This window comes from Mytilus galloprovincialis, chromosome 4 (assembly GCF_965363235.1).
Source record: "Mytilus galloprovincialis chromosome 4, xbMytGall1.hap1.1, whole genome shotgun sequence".
NCBI classification, from domain to species: domain Eukaryota; kingdom Metazoa; phylum Mollusca; class Bivalvia; order Mytilida; family Mytilidae; genus Mytilus; species Mytilus galloprovincialis.
In genome coordinates, this window is record NC_134841.1 from 28,526,226 (window position 1) to 28,545,812 (window position 19,587).

Here is a 19,587-nt window from a genome sequence, read left to right on the forward strand (position 1 = left end):
GACGACGCTTCAGCGATAAAAAAATATTTGCTCATCTGCAAATTGATTCATAACATTTAATGGAAAAATCAATACTATACAATTTGTTAGAATAGTTTGAGACCGTGTTTAAACTCATCTGACAACCATTAAGAGAGAATTGTAACAATTTCGGTGCTGACGGTAACTGGTCCTCGGCATCTTCAAATCTCGTACGAAATCGGACGCCGTCAAAAGTTAATTTCTGAGAAATTTAGTTAATTTTAAATACTGACCAATTGAAATATTAAAGTATTTTTGGTAAACACTTTCCTTGTCAAATGATAGATTTAAATGTTCTCACGTTAAGAAGATAAATGAAATATACTGACAAAAAATGACGGTAACTGGTCCTCGACCAGTAATATGTATTTGAGAACATTTCAAAATTCATAATGTTTTAATAATGCTTTATAAAAAAAAACATGGTTCTTTAAGAAATATTTAAATACAATGTAAAAGTATAAAGAAAAAAAACTATATATTCTAAGGTTGGAATCCTGGTATTATAGTTGATTACAATACCATACATTGTCAAGGAGCTGTAGGTAGAAGTAATGACACTTAAATTAACTTATAATTCAGAAGATTTGCGTTAAATATGTTTATAAACTTTATAAAATATTAATTTACCATGCTGGAGGCCATCTGTTTTTCTCCAAAAATTTCAGATTGTCTTTTGATAATGCCTGCATGTAGTGTTTGTTGTATTTCCATGCTTCTGGATAATGTTGACAAACATATTCCAAACACCAGGCAGCAAGCTGGTATGCGTTGTGTAACTGGAAAAAAAACCAAAGAGTCTCTCAGTTTTCAAGGGTTGCTGACAAATGACTTCACAATGAAAATTACACATGTGGGCAAAATGTCCATGATGTCTGCATTTGTTCAATAAGCGTTGGACTTAATTCTGTGATAGAATTTAAAAGTGAATGGTCTGTTTCCCTTGAATTCTACAGCTTTCAAGGTTCATTACAATCCTGCAGTACCACTTAGGTCCCAAAGACAAACATTATAACTTTGCATAATTTTTTAACACTGAAAGAACAAAATGTAATGGTGCACTATTACATTTTGAATCACAAACCTTACAAGCAATGTATTTACACTCATGTATGAAGTAATGCTTGGCCTGCTGTTGTCTAACAAAATTACTTACACTAGCTTAAGTAAAGAACATGATATTTTGATGACTCACATAATATTGCAGAACAATATTCTATATAATTAAACATATCTTCTGCTTGCTTACATGTGATGGTTCTATCAACAGGATGACATCTTCTAAAATGCTGACTTTCTGGTCATCCCACATCAGGAACTGTTCTACAATGGCATTCTCTATCAACTTGACAAACCTTGGAAGACAGAACCTGTTGGCCACTTCTATCAAGGCCAAACAATCTACATCCATTACATTTGTTACACAACCAGTGTACAGAAACTCTTGTAAAACCTTGAACACATCAGCAGTCACACCTGGTAAGGGGATCTGAAATTTAATAAACATTGAACACATCAACAGTCAGACCAGGTGAGGAGATCTGAAATTCAATGAACATGGAACACATCAACAGTCACACCAGCTGGTAAGGGGATCTGAAATTTAATAAACATTAAACACATCAACAGTTACACCTGGTAAGGGGATTTGAAATAAAATGAACATGGAACACATCAACAGTCACACCAGGTGAGGGGATCTGAAATTTAATGTATATGGAATATATCAACAATTACACCTGGTGAGGGGATCTGTAATTTAATAAACATTGAACACATAAACAGTCACACCTAGTAAAGGAATCTGAAATTTGATAAACACTTAACATGATTTTTTATGGATTAATGATTTATCATTTTTCGATGTTAGGACAGGCATTACATTACAATATATGTAAATTTGACTTTACAAATGACTTTACTACTGTAAACTTGGAAATTTTCGCGCCATCTTTATTTCGTGATTTAGTAACACAATCTAAATTCTCATGGTTTTGAATTCTGGATTTTCCTGTGGCCTGCATAAATACTTTTATAAATGATTTAGAAAGTGAACAGTTTTTCAAAGGAGATTAAAAGTTGTGTCATGTTTGCTTGTAAAATCACATACACAATAACAGAAAAGATAACCAAATTAACATGATTAAGAGTGAATTGAATTAAAGTGTCCTCAGCATCAATACTAATTAATCGATCTTTTGATCTGATTATTCTGTGTTCAAGATTCAATAGGTAATACTTTTAATACTGATTGACACGTGTCATTTACATATGTGTAATGAGTGTTGTTTACATAACAATGTCCGTAATATCAGCTTGCTTGAGATGTCTCCCATGTTAATACGATTAACTTGAGTAAAAGTTTTGGATTTTTTGCATTGCTTTTCATTTAGAAATACAGTTATGATTTGAGGTATAGATCTTTTGTCTGTAAAATCGGTGTCATACATCATATTGTAAATGCTTTTTATATGGCATCATAATAATCAAAAATCTTGAACATACCACAGGAGCTGAAGCCTCCATAAAGTTAGCTGTAAACATGGCAGCCATCATGTCACAACGTGCCATTAATAATGGTTTGTGGGCACTTACAACATCATCATCCAAGGAAAACTTCACATCTGAAAACAAGTTTCATTGTATAATGTATAAAATTAGTTAAAATCCTTTAAGAACTGTAGACATTACTAAGTTACACATGGATGAACAGAGTCAGCAGCCACTAGTCATGCTAGTATGTTCATACATTCCTGTCCTCACTTGGAAGCAAAATAGATACCTCATAGGGATCTACTACAACCCCAAGTTATCATTTTTTTTTTTAAAGTGAAGTAATGTTCTCTGAAAAAAGTGGAAGCAAATGATTCTAAGCCATAAATATGAATTTTCTATTTCATTTGGCTTCATGTGCATACAACATATCAAAAACATCTCTATTTTCCAAGTCTGTCGTTAGTCAACATTGGTTTAATGTTAACTGTAGATTTATTTATTTTCGTTGGTATCAATTTTTTAGATTGAGGAAAACTTGCATTTTTCATGGATATTTGATTCTAGGTTTTATCAATCTCTGCATACAAGCCATAGAAATTTTTTTAATTAGTTGAACATTTGAATTCATGGTGTGTCTGTACCTAACAAACCATGAAAATTGGTATCCAACAAAAAATAATGAATCCACAGTACATGTATATCTGTTCTTGATTAAAAATAAATATGTATATGATTATCACTGGAAAACTGAGACTTTCTCATCAGTAACCACATATTTCATTATATGGTGAAATGTTTTCAATTGAATCAGGCCAAATTTTGACATTTCTAAATTTAACTCAAACAAAATAAATTGATATAAATTAATGTATTTCAATTTATTTACTGCAAACTATTTGACTACCGGTAATGCGGAATTTTAAGTCAACCAATTTTGAGACGAGAGAAGACTGTATTTTCCATAATAGACTGTACATTTAATATCTCTGTTTTGATCAAATGTATGAAAAAGGATGATAAATTAATTAAGAGTAATATATATATTTAATGATGTTTGCTCCTCTTGTTTTTGAATTTTTGTCCGATATTCAGATTCCTCATCAGGTTTTATCCATGTCGTGGCATTAAAAATTTAACCTACAACCCCTTCTTTTCTCTTTATAATTTACTTACATATAGTGTAAAATGTCATCTTAGAAAATATTACTTAATCCTTGTTATTTTTACACTTTTTTATTTAAAGAAGATAGGTTCCAATGTTAAGTGTATGAAAAATCTAGAGATAATCATTTCCTGTCAAATTTTCCATGGCTTATATCTTGAAAAACAAGCACATGATACCTTCATTTTTTTCTGCTTTTTTAGTTTCTTTATTTATATAATATCAATTGCAAGCAGTTTTTTAAAAAGCTTGTTATTTTGAAACAGAGTAACAAACATCCTTAAGTAATGTCAAGATTGTTACCTGTAAATGCTCCTTTGTGAATAGCGATTCTGTTTAATGCATCACATCTATCATGTCTAAATTGCTTTTGTAATTTTGAATTCAGGAATGTTTCATTTGACTGAAGATTAGAAATCTGCAAAAGCAAATCCTTTAACTGGAGAAGCTCAGCAGCTTTCTTGGCTTCTGGTAAGATGTCAAAGTCTTCTTTTGCTGTGCCAGTATATAAATACTCTAAAACATATTGAAAAGCAAGAGGAGTTACTTCCCTTGCTATGGTTAATACAGTTATCATTTCCCCATGCATCCTATTGAATGGGTCCTGACATTGCTTGTATTCAATAGTTTCAAATCCTGGTAATTTAATGTCATGGCAAAATGCTGTCTGCTGGGTTGTTTCAGAAGTTTTGACAGTGGAGTTGTCATGGCTACAATAGTCTGCCATTAAAATTTCTTCAATTATTTGACATGAGGAAGCCAGTATTACCCTATGAGCTGTAAAACAGACATCCCGCACACTAACCAACAAATCTCCAACATTTTGTCTGGTATGTATCTCAGCAAGTTCTTCATTTATTGTACTCTCAGGGATTTTTATCTCTGGAAACAATCTCATTGGCCATTCCATTGGCTTTTGGATAAGTGGATATTTTATTCTGCGTAGTTGTGGACTCCAAAATTTGATCTTTCTCCTTTCAATCATAGCTGCCCTGATTACATTAAAAAAGACATCATCCACACCATGATGTGTTAAAACACTTGTTTCATAGTAGGGTGCACCTATCTGCTTTGCAACAGTTCTCCCTTTTTCTGGTAAAATAACATGTTCTGGTTTTACTTCCCTGAGAAAAAAAGTTTTTTTTTATATTTAAACAAGCAATAGCTGCATTTGTTATAATCAGTGTCATTTATCATTATCATTGTCATGAATTAATATCATTGTCATAAATTAATATCATTGTCATGAATTATTATCATTGTCATAAAGTATAATCATTGTCATAAAGTAAAATCATTGTCATAAAGTATAATCATTATCATAAAGTATAATCATTGTCATAAATTAATGCAATAAGACTATTGAATTAAATGGAATCTGTTTGTGCCAAAATTTTGTCTTGCTGTTCTTTCGTTTTTGCTGGACAGAGTTTTTGTGTATCCATTATATTTTTCAATGAAACTATTTTTCTATAATAGATGAATACTGTGCCATAGGTTTACCGTAAAAATATAGGTTTCCTGCTTCATTTTTTAGTTATGTACAATGTAACATGAGAATTTCACTTTTATACAACTTCAGATATATGATTTTGAAATACTGTAAATTCAGAACTTATTGTGAGGTTACAATTAATGCAAATAATGCTACTGGATGAGTATAGCAAAAATAAGAACTAGCATTCTGATATCTGATACATATATCTGTAGACTGTATGCATATTTTCCTGAAATTGCAATAATTAATCTCCCTTTTTTGTCAATTCTTGAAAAATCGCAATAATAAATTCACCCAATAAATTCTGAATTACCAGTTTGTCTATATCAGAAATTTCTGGACACACATATCATCTTCATCAGCACATAGATACTCTCATATATACATGTAGTGTAAATAGTCTATCCATATCTGTGAGTGTATTACAAGTACATGTAACAAATAACACAGTATACAGTGGCGGATCCAGAACTTTTTGTAAGGAAGGGGAGCTTACTGACTTAAAGGGGCCCTGTTCCAGTCATGCTCCAGTGATTCCCTGTATAATCAACCAATTTTTTCCAACAAAAGGGGGGGCAGGCCCCACGGCCCCCTGGATCCACCTATGGTTTAGTAATTTATTTATGTTTACCATCAACCTCCCACACAACTTACTTGTACACCAGACCTTTGTCCATAGCTTTGTAGCCATCATCATAACAATTGTATCTCATGTCAGCCTGGGTACCAACCAGCACTATAGGTGTTGTGCTACTTTTAGACTTTATCTCTGAAACCCAAAATCTAATGACACTGTCCAAAGATGAAGGTTTGACAACACTGAAGCAAAGCAAAACTACATCTGCCCTGTAAATAAACAGACAGAAAATGAATTTAATATATAAGTTTAGTTTGAATTAATCATGTTTGTATTATTCTTTGGTTAAACGTGTCTTGTTATCTAAATGAGTGATGTACATGTGACACAAGTTCTTCTAACTACAACAAATAATAAGGATCACTTTAGTTTGCTGTCTACATTGGTGACCCATTCGTCTTTCTTTCATAACACTAACTTTTTATATCTTGAATGTTACCTTGTTTTCATCATGTGTATTCATTTTAAATTTAATAAGAATTTTCTGTAATAATGTGTTGCTTAGACCCTCTTAATATGTTTTACCCAAAACCTACCCTTTATAAGCAAATCCCCTATCTTTATCATGGTAACCAAATGTATCCCAGAGATGTAAACAAACTGGCACGCCATCCACATTACACCAAGATCTGTCAGATACCTACAAAAATAGTTTAAAAACAATTATAACAAGATTTGTCAACATCTATCAGACACTGAAATGACATAAAGAAACAGTTTACACAATAATTTGTGTATAAAAAATGTCAAGGTTTCCATGAAAATTTGTATTTTTATAAAAGTATATATGTAGTTGTAAGAAAAAATCAGAGGACAGTTCCTAAACTTGTGGCTTTCTAAATTATCTTACAAAAAAAGCTGGTTACAAAAAATATACTGTACTTCATTTCTGAAAAAAAAGGAACATTTTTTTTTTGTTTTTTGAGGGGGGAGGATTGTATCTTAAACTGTAGCTTTTAAATTTTTAAGTTTGCATTTTTTAGAGTTAAACTTATGAATTTCAATGAAAGATTGCTATTTTACTTCAAAATACTTTATTTATTTAAAATTAGCAGCTATAAAAATGACAATTAAAGTATTTTCTATTTCTGCAGTTAAAAAACAATTTGGATGCTTCATGTGCTCTTTACTGATTGTTCCTGAAGTTAGGTTTGTTTATTCCTAGAATTTGATAAATGTCTATCACTTCATCAATGACCACACAGTCAAATTGCACCCACCTAATATATTTTAAACATGCATTTTCTTTTTCATAAAGGTCAATATCAGGCAAGTTCAAAGTGTCACCAATAATGCTACTAATCACATTTAATTTTCTATTCAAGTTTATAGACACATATAAACCCCAAAATGTAAATGTGCCTTCTACTTTCTCATTTATACAGAAATGCATACCTGTTTGTCTTTTATGAAATGATCAATAGCAAAGACTGTAGATACATGTGACTTGACCAGGCTTTCCAGTTTGTATGTAGTGCCAACTGACCAGGCACATGTCAGACATGTTTTACCAACACCTCCATCACCAACCACCACACATTTCACAAACTCATAATTATCTTTTGGTAGATTTGCTGTTTGAACCATTGTTATAGTTATATGTTTATCTGGTTAAACCTGTCAATGAAAGAAGCAAAGATTTATATTTTACACTAATTGTTGTGTTTCTCAATGACTACATGGAGTGTTATTTGAGTGAACAATGAGTATGTGGTTAAATTAAAGCGCAAAAAATGTGCAAAAAAAGTATACATGTACTTAACATAAATGCATTTAAAATGTTTTTCTTTTCATCATTATGTTGGTTATTTGATAATAATATGTCACTAGTTTCCTTAAAAATTTAAGTGACATTATATTTAGATGCTTTCTAAGAACACACATCATAAGCAGAGGCTTGCATTTTCTGAAGACAGTTTTATGCTCATAAAGTAGATAAATATGTGTATTTTAAGGATGTCCCCAACTTACAATGTACAAAAAAATGTACATGAATAGGTATTTTTTTAAATTTCATATTCTAATTATAACTGCTTAAGATTCAGGATGACAAGTTATGACCATACTGTAAAATAAATATATTTGTATAAGATGTTCATAATGGGGATTACCCGGAAATATTCATGACAATATGTTCTGGTTGTCTGCATACTGATATTGTAAAATATGTAAAATATCAGCAGCTAGGTCACAATATGAAGATTTAAGTCGAGTGAGCACAGCGAACGAGATAAAAAGCCTTCACATGGTGCAGAGCAGCTGATATTTTTAGAAGATGACTTGATAAGTTCGGGATCACTACAAAATGTTGCCATTCCTAGCCTAATATATACATATCACTTCAAAATGTTCCATCATAGGCACTCTCCCAAGTCAAGCATAATGAGGTGAGTCCCATTGCGGTCTTAGCATGACACAGGATTGGCCAATTATTTTAAGCGTGACACGCGGAAGTCAAATAATTAAGTGTGAAAACAGGAAACAAAGTCAGTTGGGACAAAGGAAGTTAAATGCGCTTTTGTGACAACGAGAAGTGGGATACAGGATTCTCACTAAACAATAAGCGGGATCCGGGATCAGAATCTGGGTCCGTTCGCGCCCATTCACGTTCGCACCCGATCACGTTCGCGCCCTTTCACTTTCGCACCCTACACGTTCGCGCCCAAGTTTTATTGGTATTGTGTTTGATAACTTTATAACCAAGTTTTGGCAAGTGTATTCATATTAGTATATGTGTTGTCATTGTCTCAAAATAAAGTGAGACAACGTGTTTTTTGTGTTGAATAAATCTTTTAAAATCATGTTTTGCCGGATAGTGTATTGTTAAAATATTTTTAATCATTTAAATAAAGTGAGATTCTGACGACCGGGATTTTTGGGTGGAATAAATCTTAAATATTAATCAATTTTGGTTAGTGTATTGCTATAATTTTTTTTATTTAATTGTTTCAGATCAAAGGGACCAATCTGTTAAAAAAAAAATTATCTTTTGTGTTTTTCATTTAAAATTTTCAATGTTTTACTCATACGAAGCTAAATAATTGCATTATTTACACCAAGGCAATTTAAAACAACAATCATGATTTTCTAATTATTCAACTGGAACTTGATTTTAAATTGGGTGCGAACGGACCTTGGGTGCGAACGTGCGAGGTGCGAACATGTAGGATGCGAAAGTGTATTGGGCGCGAACGGACCTGATACCCCGGGATCAGACCCCAAATGAGACCCCCAATGAGGAAGTCTAAACTTTCAAATCAGAAACATTTTTATAATGTATTTAATTGTACATCTTTGATCAATTAAAGACATTTACTATTGATATAAAGCTACACATGTAGTTGTCACATGTACATATGGAAATAATTTTACGCTTGGATGCGTTTTATTCCCTCTCCTTTTATGTGACTCATCATCGCAAGATGTGACCATCTATAATATAACAAAAGAATCAAACTAATCTGATCAGATACTGAGTAAATCAGTATTTATCAAAGTATAATGTGTGAAAATAAAACCTGTCATCTTTGTTCCCTCGCATCAAATTTATACGTGTTCAAACAAAACGTTGTTTATTTCGTTGTCGGATTATTTATCAACAAAGGCTACGCTTGATTCTTAAAATATCAAATTGTTTTGTAATTAGGTTTACTCCGGTTTACCTACTGCATTTTCAATCAATAAAATTTAAAATTTGAATATTTATGGTGATAATTTTTTACATATATCGGCATTCCTTATGCAAATTTTGAAAAAAATCTTAAAAGGGACAATTTAGAGAAGGGTTGAACAAAAGATTTTGAAAGACTTCATTTTGTTTGAACTAAGAAGTTCCAAAAACTACTTCCGTTAGTTAGCCCAAAATTGGTGACGTATTACACAAGCACCTGCAAAGGGAGGATGGCGATAGATTTGCGGAAAAATAAAGAAGCCCTTTTACAGGCGTATAACGAAGTAGTCAGTGATAAAAATAATGTAGATTGGTGAGCATTTACACTTTCTCATGTTTTGTAAAGAGGTTTACTAATTAATGCAATTATACTGAAATATCTGTAAAAGTATCAAAAGACTTCCGCGTGAAGTGACGGATGATTCATAATATTATTCATACAAATTATGCATGCATTAACTTTCCCTTACGGTTTATCGTCCTTTTGGTCATTTTAATACTATTTAGATAAATCAAAATCGTACTGGAAAATTAGAGATTCTGCAGAGATTTTGTGTATCACGATCAGTGTTTCCACTTATCATTGCCTATAGATAATTTATAATGTAATGGGTGATTAATACATAATTTCATGCTTGCATCACAGCTGAAGATTGACCAATCAGATAATTAGATTGTGTTTAATCTATTTGAATATTGGAGTTGAAGCGGTGGCAAATCCTCGGGTTTTACCATATATAGGTACACAAACTTAAAACTCAATTTGTTTTTTGTTGAATCATTAAAATTAAATTTGAGAGTGTTTTTTCAAAACTCCTTATCATAATAGACATGTGTTTTAAAAATCTTTGTGATATCTTTTACCGTTTTGTTTTAAATTGGAATTAAAAATTGCATTTTCCCATAGTGTTTGAGGAAAAGTCCCGAGAATTTCACCTCCTAGAAATTTAAAGTGCCAGGATGTTCGAAAATATGTATTGCCCTCTATTTGCTGAGTTAGTGGTGTACTCCTTTAGCTCAGTTGTTAGAGGCCGGGCTGGAAAATTATAATCACTTATCATTATCAGTTGTAATCAATTACATTTTACAATGTAATTGCATGGAATCAGTAATCATGCAAGTTATCAGAATGTAATTGATTACAATGTAAAAAATGGTGTAATCATGATTAATTTTAGGATACTTTATGATTACATTCATATGATTACTTGCAATGAGGGGATGGCTTACTTTGCAAGGGGTCCTCAGTTCAAATATCATCTGGTACGGTAATTCATTTGGACCAAAATAAAAAGATTGTATGTTTGCCCAAACGCGGCCGACCCAAAATAAACCAGCTGACTCAAATTCTTTTTTTGCCATTTTTTTGAAGAATTTTTTTTTTTCCGATTTTTTTCGTGTCCGCTACGTCATCATATAAACTTAATGTTTGTCGTCTTTGCGTTTGAAAGTAACTGTAAATAAGATTAAAAGAAAGCGTATAAGAGACGCAGTTAATCCGAATCGATATTCAATGTTCTCTGTTTTAATCGGCTGATTTAACGAACGTAAGGAAGTAAAACATGTGAAGTGGCCCTTTTTTTTTTTGCTGTAGTTGTTTGTACTACCAAACCCTTACCTTATGCTCAATGTTAATTTCATCGTGTAATCGAATATCTGATAAGAATATTCAGATAGATTTGTTCAAAACCATATGCAATCGAATATTTTCAATGCAATTCTGACAGGAAATGGATCCGGAAGTTGCGAATTCACAATCTTGCAAGAAGATTTTGTTTTTACTGAATAAAAAGGAATTATTTCTTGATAAATTGTTGTCGTTAATTATAATTTTCCTTTATCATGTAAATTATATGCCAATTTATTCAAATAGTTCAAATTTACAAGTCTCAGTTGACAAGATCAGTACGTTGCTGTTTGGGAGAATTTGATAAAACTATAATTGCTCACATAATCAGAAATATAATCTTAACTGAATGTAATTCTTTCTGAATTTATTGCAATATAAATATAAATCCCTTTTGGAAAGAGAAATCTGACTTTTGTCAGAAATATTTTTTTTCAAATGTGCAAAAGTAAACACATGTTATATACTATTTTGATATGAGCGTCACTGATGAGTCTTATGTAGACGAAACAGGCGTCTGGCGTACTAAATTATAATCCTGGTACTTTTGATAACTATTATGGATGCCATTTTGAATTTTATACAAATTTGTGATGAAGCCTCTAGAACCATGACCTAAAAATAAATAGTCTTCAGAAAATGTTAACTTTATGCAATTATATTTTATCAATAATGATTATTTTCAAAAATTTAACATGATTATTTAAAGAAATAAAATTATAACAAATACGTTTTTAGTTTGGAGAATCTACAGAACATGCTTTGATCTATTTATAGCCAAATTATTTACCTGTGTGATAATGTAAAATATAAATTTGTTTTCAAAACAAAAAAAAGACACAAACTATGGATGGTATATAATAATTCATATAAATATTTTAGGACATTTAATCTATTTTAATAGATATAGGATTTAAAAACTGCAAACAAATTTAATCATTACATAATCAGCTGATATTTTTTTTACACAAACATTGTGTTGATGTAACTGTTGAAAATCACTTCATAAATCCACCAGCCCTTTCACACATTTATCAATTGTCAGGGTTATAAACATCTCAGGATACAAATCATATACATGTAGTAGACTAATTTATTTATAAAGGTTTTAAATTCATTGTTTTTTGTTGTCTCTACAAAGGTTTGATGGGGAAAAAAGAAGATATGTGTACATGTATACTGTTTTAAAATCTTTTAATATTTTCATGCAAATTCTGAAAAAAAATAAAAGAATTTGCCTACCTCCATGTACCTACCCACACCCAGTCATCATGGGTCGGGTTTGGGCAAACCATACCTGTCAACTGACCCGGATTCTGCGGGTGTGACCCGAGATTTTCACAATTCTGAGGGATCACCCGGATCACACGCCGGGTCATTGAAATAACCCGGAAATTCCGAAAATGACCCGATTTCACCCGTATTTCTTAGCCTTGAGATTGATTTTCATGACATAAGTAATATTTCTTTGAAATACCGGCAAATTCGTAATTCTTCCATGAACATGCAGTTCATCTAGCTATGTAAACTGTCAAATTAAGTGACCCATTAAGTGCATGGCTTCACTTGACAGCTTTGGTGTCAAACACACTGTTGATTAACACCAATTACCTTAGCTTTAGGTCGTAAATAAATTGCCCTGTTGTTTTACAAAGATATTTCAACTAAGAGTTACTTCCCCTTATTTGTCACCATTCAAAATTATTCCTTATATTTACGTTTTATGGGTGAAAAAGATTAAATCATAATAATATAAAATTCAAATACATATTGAAAAATAACTTTTCATTATTTTTATACCTTTATATAATTTTTAAAAAAAAGTTGAAAATTATTTTTTACATTTATACTTCCTTTAACTGTATTACTATATTTTATCATACTCTAATTTCCTTGTCAATTGACAGTTGAATGTTTATTCATGTAATACCTCTACATGGTATGTTTAAAGGCTAGTAGACTGATTTGAAAAATACATTTTAGATGATGACAAAAGTAAAGGACATAAGACTGTGATACACAAGTTAATAAAAATCTTTAAAAGTGTAATGAAATAATAATAAATAAGATTTAAAATGACTTAACCAAGTGAACATGCATTGATGTTTTGGTATCTTTGATATACATTATAAGAAAATGTACCATAAATACTGAAATTCAGCTCGAAAAAGTTTGTACGCGTTATGACCTGAGATTTGATTCTTCAATGCAGGTCATGACCTGCATTTTCATCGTCACAGGTTGACAGGTATGGCAAACTGAAATATTTTTAATTGTGGCCTTGTTAAGGTGATACCTAACACTACAGGGAGATAACTCTGTAAAATCAGCAGAACGTTTTAATGACGTTGTGTTGTTAAGGGAATATTAAGCATCTCAATGATCAAAATAAGTGTTTGTCAAACTGCTATATACAGGGCTCACGCTACCAGGCGACTTGGGCGAAGAAGTCGCCTTCCCGACCGTCACTTCGCTTTCCCCGACCCCCAAAAGCGAAAACAAGTCGCCCTGTTCTTGACGATACTCGCTTTCAGTCGCTTCCGTCATCGGACATTTTCAATTTTTACCAAGTTGATGAAACATCAATTTTTTATTGATAATTAAAGAAATTCAGACATAAACGATTCATAATCTTTAGAAAAGAGGTTAAAGCATGGTCTTCTCAATGTGTAGCAGGTTATTTGATAAAAATACAACTTTTTATCACTTCGTGCATTTCCGCAGGTTCCGGTCAGACCGGTGCTTGTTACTCGAAAACGTAAATCAACTTAAATTTCGGCGGCAAAATAAGTTTGTTACTTCATTTAAACGTGATAAAAGTTGCCTCCAGTAAATGTTTAATCCATTTATTGGATTAAAAACGTCATGTTCCTTTTCAAATAACTTGTCAAACATCGTTTATTTTTGTAAATTTTCTTGCATTCGTCCGCCATTGACCGATTTCTAAACTACGGATCTGAACCGGACCAGCTATGACCGGAATCCATACTTTTACAATAATTACTACGGACGCACGGATGGAACAGCTGACCGAAGAATATTGATCCCAAAGGGAAAAATTACGCATTCCACATGCATTAAGGGACTTTTGGTTACATCTAATTGATTGGTGTATATAATTCCCTATATTTTTTAGTTTCAAACTATTGATTAAAGTTGCTTAACTCTGAGACTATTATACTAATATCAATATATTACGGCCCAGCTTAATAACTTTTATATTTTATTAATGAGAAACACTGAATTTCATACACAAGATAACTTTTAATTAAATTGTAATTGATAAATTATAATTTCTTTACATTTTTTAAAATAAAATTAATTTTTTTTAGTGCTAGATTTTTAGTTGGTAGTTTCTCACAAGAACCTTAGTAAAACTTAAACAACTTTTAATTTCAAATGTTACTTTAATTGTAATTTTTTTACTCAGGTATGAATTGAACAATATAAAAAGAACATTATTTACATATGGCCCTTTATACTATTGTAAAATCCAAACATTGTAGCGCACCGCGCGAATGAGCACTTCTCTTTCAAATCTCACCACTTCTCCCTGTCAGTTTCAAAAAGAGAAATCACTTCTCCCTATAATTCTGAAGTAGTGTGAGCCCTGAATATAATCAGTGTAATTTTTCTGATTAAACGGTTGGTTCAAATTTTTTGAATTTTTTATATTTTTGTTAAAGGGTCAAAGTAAATACTGTGTCAAAATTTTATGAAAATTAAACGAGCCAAATTAATTTTAGTGAAAGTGTTGGGTACCACCTTAAGAGACAAATGGTGCTCTCCTGTTACAGCGCAATGACAATAAAAAAAAACACAGTTTGAAAAAATAATATATTACTTAGCCAGGAAAAATGATGAATACTGATGTAGATATAATCACTAAAGTACATTTATAATGGTTTTCCCATTTGAATGATTTTACACTAGTCATTTTTGTGCCCTTTATACACATAGCTTGCTGTTCAGTGTGAGCCAAGGCACCCTGTTGAAGACCACACTTTCACCTTTAATGGTTTACTTTATACAGTATAATAGCATCTTACATGTTGTGTAATTATACATGTACTGCAATACTGTCCCTGTCCATCTGGTTTTGTTAGTGCTTTCATGTGTACAATAAATCTTATATCATAGGTTAACATTTTGTATATCAGTATTGACTGGGATACATTCTAAAATCAGTGTTGATCAACAATTTTAAAAAGAATTATGCCCCTGAAAATACTAATTATATTGGAAATTGATTTTATTGAGTGCTCTCATGTGTACAATTCTTGCCAGAATTGTATGAAACATATCATGCTTATGTCATATGTTTAATTCAGCAATGTCTCAGACTAGTTTGAAAATCTTTGAAATCAGTGTTAATCTTTTATTTTTTAAATGTAATATCCCTGGGAAATACTTATTATTTGGAAATTTCATTGTAAGCTCTTATACATGCACAATTCTTGCCATACAATGGTTTATATCAGCAATGTACATGATGTATCTGACAATTTTGAAAATCAGTGCAGATACAATATTTTTTTTAAAGAGGTATGCACCTTGGAAATATTTATTATATTGGAAATTGCGTTGCTTTTGGACACAAGCCTTCATTTCTCTATACCCGAAGGGTGACTGGGGAATAGAAATATGGTCATTTGGTCTTCTCCCGACCGGCATTAAAACGCTTGCCGAAGTGGGGTGTCCGTTTTGCTGTGCGGGATATATCAAGTTCGCAGTCACGTCCGGTCAGAATGGGGACATTAAATCTGATGCCTTGTGTAAAGAGAGTGCAACAGTATTTGCACATTAAGAACCCTTGCTACAACTCTTTGAGGGGTCCTTAGGTGGCCTGTTGCAAGGTAAAATTTCTGTCCCTATCCAATATACCCTCATTTTCCAGTGGCAGTCCAAATTTCCCCGACCATCATCCCAGATGGCCTCTCTTGTGACAAGACCTACCTATTGTATTTATTGTGAACTTGTTCTCGTCCTGATTATGCATGAAATATTTGCCACTGGACATTAAGCAACCAACAATCAATCAATCAATCATTTCTCTATAATATTTTTGAAGCAAAAAAGTTATGCCTTTGGACATTTGAAATATTATCAACATGGTGGACATTGCAACTCTGTAACTGTTCTAAATTTCTTTTGTTCTTTTGTTTGTTTTCTAGCTCTATTCTCATCAATTGGCTTTAGTCCTCAATTTACCACTATAAAAAAATTTCTTTGTGAAATACAGTGCAAAGTCTGTATAGCCAGTAAACAATGGTAAAGATCGTTAAAAACTTCCATCGTCATCTTTGGGAAACTACAGTCATGACTGCCAATTAAAACCAAACTTGGTGATAATTATAATTGGGGTACATGTATCTAGTTTTACAATATTAATTGTGCCTGATTATCCTGCTGCCAACCATCACTCATATAGGAGTCCTTGCCATTTAATGGTGATTTTTATGCATTTTTTTCATTTTTGGAGAACTATGGAGATAAACATGATAAAGAAAAATTGTAAACCATTGTAAACAGCAAAAATGATCAACTAGACAAGATGTATCATTGATGCACATAACCAACATGTACATGGCCTATATGAAATCGATATTGACCATTTTGACAAATGTATATATTTTTATAAGATTACTTGTATCATGTATACATGTATATGAACAAATTTATCTTGCAGGGCAGTTTTTGGATATGAAGTTCAGACACCAGTCCTCAAATGTGTGGAAACTGGAGGTATAGTACAGTGTTTACAGAGTAAAATTAACAATCTTTGACAATGCTACCATGGCTTGAATTATCATTAAGAATATCAATTTCAAATAAAATAGACACATTTGTTACCTAAAATAAGATATAAAAAAATCAATCAGTATTGATGTGTTAACTAGACATAACTATATACAGGTACTGTTGTAAAGGTTGATGATACAATGAGAAGAAAGGACCATTGAATATCTGAAACATGGTCCATTTAGTCATACAATAAACATGATAAATTTGAATAAAAATTTCGTAAGGGTTCTGGGGTTAACCCAGTGTCTCGCCTACTTTTACTGTTAATCGCAGGCTCAACAAAAATGAGGAAAAAAATCAATAAAAATAATCTCAATACTGTCTTTTGATTATAAGATGCTTCTGTCCAAGTTTGTAAAAAATCCAGAATAGTTTATGAATGTTATAAATGTTTTAAAAACTTTAACTGCAGACTATCTAGTGTTAACTGGAAGAAAAACTAAGTCCATAAACAAGTAAAATACGGAAATAACAGGAATTTTATTTTTACAAAATTTACTTCTGGACACTATCTTATGATCATAAACAAGCTTCTGTCCAAGTTTGGTAGAAATCCAGGATAGATTAAGAAAGTTATTAAAATTTCAAAAACTTAAACCACAGAGTGAATATTTGTGAACGCTAACGACGACAGAATGTAGGATCCCTTTGTCGACAAAAAGGAGATGTGTGTAAATGTAAATGAAACAGACACCCAACAACCTTACTGAACAATAACTAGATATCTCAGTTAATAAATGTGTACACAATACATGTATTGTGTACTTTAGCTTTTATTTTATATGATTGAAAGGAGATTTTGCAAAATTACAAAATAATTTATAGGTTTTGAAAATAGCTTATTTGTAAATTGTAGAAGGTGGACTTGAAGAGATGTCCGATAGTCTGAATGGTTCCAAGATCATGTATGCTTACTGCAAAATACTGGACCCCAATACAAATCTACCAAAATATGTACTCATTAACTGGGTAAGTATCTTATACTGGATCCCAATACGAATCTACCAAAATATGTACTCATTAACTGGGTGAGTATCTTAAACCGGATCCCAATACAAATCTACCTCAATATGTACTTGGTAAGTATCTTATACTTGATCCCAATACAAATCTACCAAAATATGTACTTATTAACTGGGTGAGTATCTTATACTGGATCTCAATACAAATCTACCAAAATATGTACTTATTAACTGGGTAAGTATCTTATACTGGATCTCAATACAAATCTACCAAAATATGTACTTATTAACTGGGTGAGTATCTTATACTGGATCCCAATACAAATCTTCCAAAATATGTACTTGGCCAGTACCTTATACTGGATCCCAATACAAATCTTCCAAAATATGTTCTCATTAACTGGGTGAGTATCTTATACTGGATCCCAATACAAATCTACCAAAATACGTACTTATTAACTGGGTGAGTATCTTATACTGGATCCCAATACAAATCTACCAAAATATGTACTTATTAACTGGGTGAGTATCTTATAGACCAAATACAAATCTACCAAAATATGTACTCATTAACTGGGTAAGTATCTTAGAACCTAGGATAAATCTATCAAATTACGTATTCATGACCTCAGTAGGTAACTCCCAGAGGATTCATATGTTATACTAAAATATTAACTTAGAATATTTACACTTTGAAGTAGGGCATTATTTAAGCCAGACAAAATACCATACAATACTAAGACAAAACACACTGGTAATGGGAATCCTTATTAGTATTGATTGATTGATTGGTATTAATGCTGTTTCCTGCACTTTTGTGCTATTTCATCATGAAGACAGTTTTTATTGGTGTACGAAGCTGGAGTGGGGTATTCTTATTGCAAATCATCCATACAATTACATTAAAAACAAGCACACCTGATAATATCATACCCCAGATTGGCAACTCTGTTACTTGGTCCATGTAAATACACTGAGATTATGTCTAGTTGCCAATTACTGTTAATATGCATCTCAAAGCACTCATTGTTATCAGTGAATCACTTTTATTGTCTATGCATTCTTAACTGGGTACTTATTAATGGTTTACTTTTACAAATTGTGGCTTGGATGAGAGAGTTGTCTCATTGACACTCATACCTCATCTTCTAATATCTAATTAAACCATAAACTGAATTGAAAGGAAAGGAAAGTACATACAATTCTGTATGTCTCTTTAATTGTAATTCCCTATTTCCTGTAATTTTCAAACATAAAACGTTAAGGAAATATTCTTCATTATGATCATTTATTCATGTCTGAGAAATCAATTACATCCTTTATAAAATTTTCATTAATCATTTAAATTATGCAGGTATACAAATATTGCATTTGTGTCTGCAAACAAAATTATGTATACATTTTTAGCTCACCTGGCCCAAAGGGCCAAGTGAGCTTTTCTCATCACTTTGCGTCCGTCGTCGTCGTTTTCCAGCGTTGTCTGTTAACTTTACAAAAATCTTCTCCTCTGAAACTACTGGGCCAAATTAAACCAAACTTGGCCACTATCATTATTGGGGTATCTAGTTTAAAAATGTGTCCGGTGACCCGGCCAACCAACCAAGATGGCCGCCATGGCTAAAAATAGAACATAGGGATAAAATGCAATTTTTGGCTTATAACTCAAAAATCAAAGCATTTAGAGCAAATCTGACATGGAGTAAAATCGT

At 31.9% G+C, this 19,587-nt stretch overlaps 2 protein-coding genes across 3 annotated transcripts in view; one reads left to right on the plus strand and one right to left on the minus strand.

The window, feature by feature from the left end:
- The window catches only part of LOC143071786 (rho-related BTB domain-containing protein 2-like), a 31,299-nt gene extending 21,786 nt beyond the window's left edge, over positions 1-9,513 (minus strand). The window contains exons 1-8 of the mRNA XM_076246364.1: positions 9,333-9,513; positions 7,210-7,431; positions 6,351-6,454; positions 5,832-6,023; positions 3,983-4,803; positions 2,527-2,645; positions 1,271-1,510; positions 652-800 (exon numbers count right to left, since the gene is read on the minus strand). Of these exons, the coding sequence (XP_076102479.1) occupies positions 652-800; positions 1,271-1,510; positions 2,527-2,645; positions 3,983-4,803; positions 5,832-6,023; positions 6,351-6,454; positions 7,210-7,401 (1,817 nt within the window). The 5' untranslated portion in view covers positions 7,402-7,431; positions 9,333-9,513. The remainder of the gene's footprint in view (positions 1-651; positions 801-1,270; positions 1,511-2,526; positions 2,646-3,982; positions 4,804-5,831; positions 6,024-6,350; positions 6,455-7,209; positions 7,432-9,332) is intronic.
- Positions 9,514-9,661: 148 nt separating this feature from the next.
- Positions 9,662-19,587, plus strand: part of LOC143071789 (drebrin-like protein) — a 36,222-nt gene continuing 26,296 nt past the window's right edge. For both annotated transcript variants that reach the window (XM_076246367.1, XM_076246368.1), the window contains exons 1-3: positions 9,662-9,797; positions 16,801-16,856; positions 17,773-17,885. In XM_076246367.1, the coding sequence (XP_076102482.1) occupies positions 9,715-9,797; positions 16,801-16,856; positions 17,773-17,885 (252 nt within the window). In that variant the 5' untranslated portion in view covers positions 9,662-9,714. The remainder of the gene's footprint in view (positions 9,798-16,800; positions 16,857-17,772; positions 17,886-19,587) is intronic.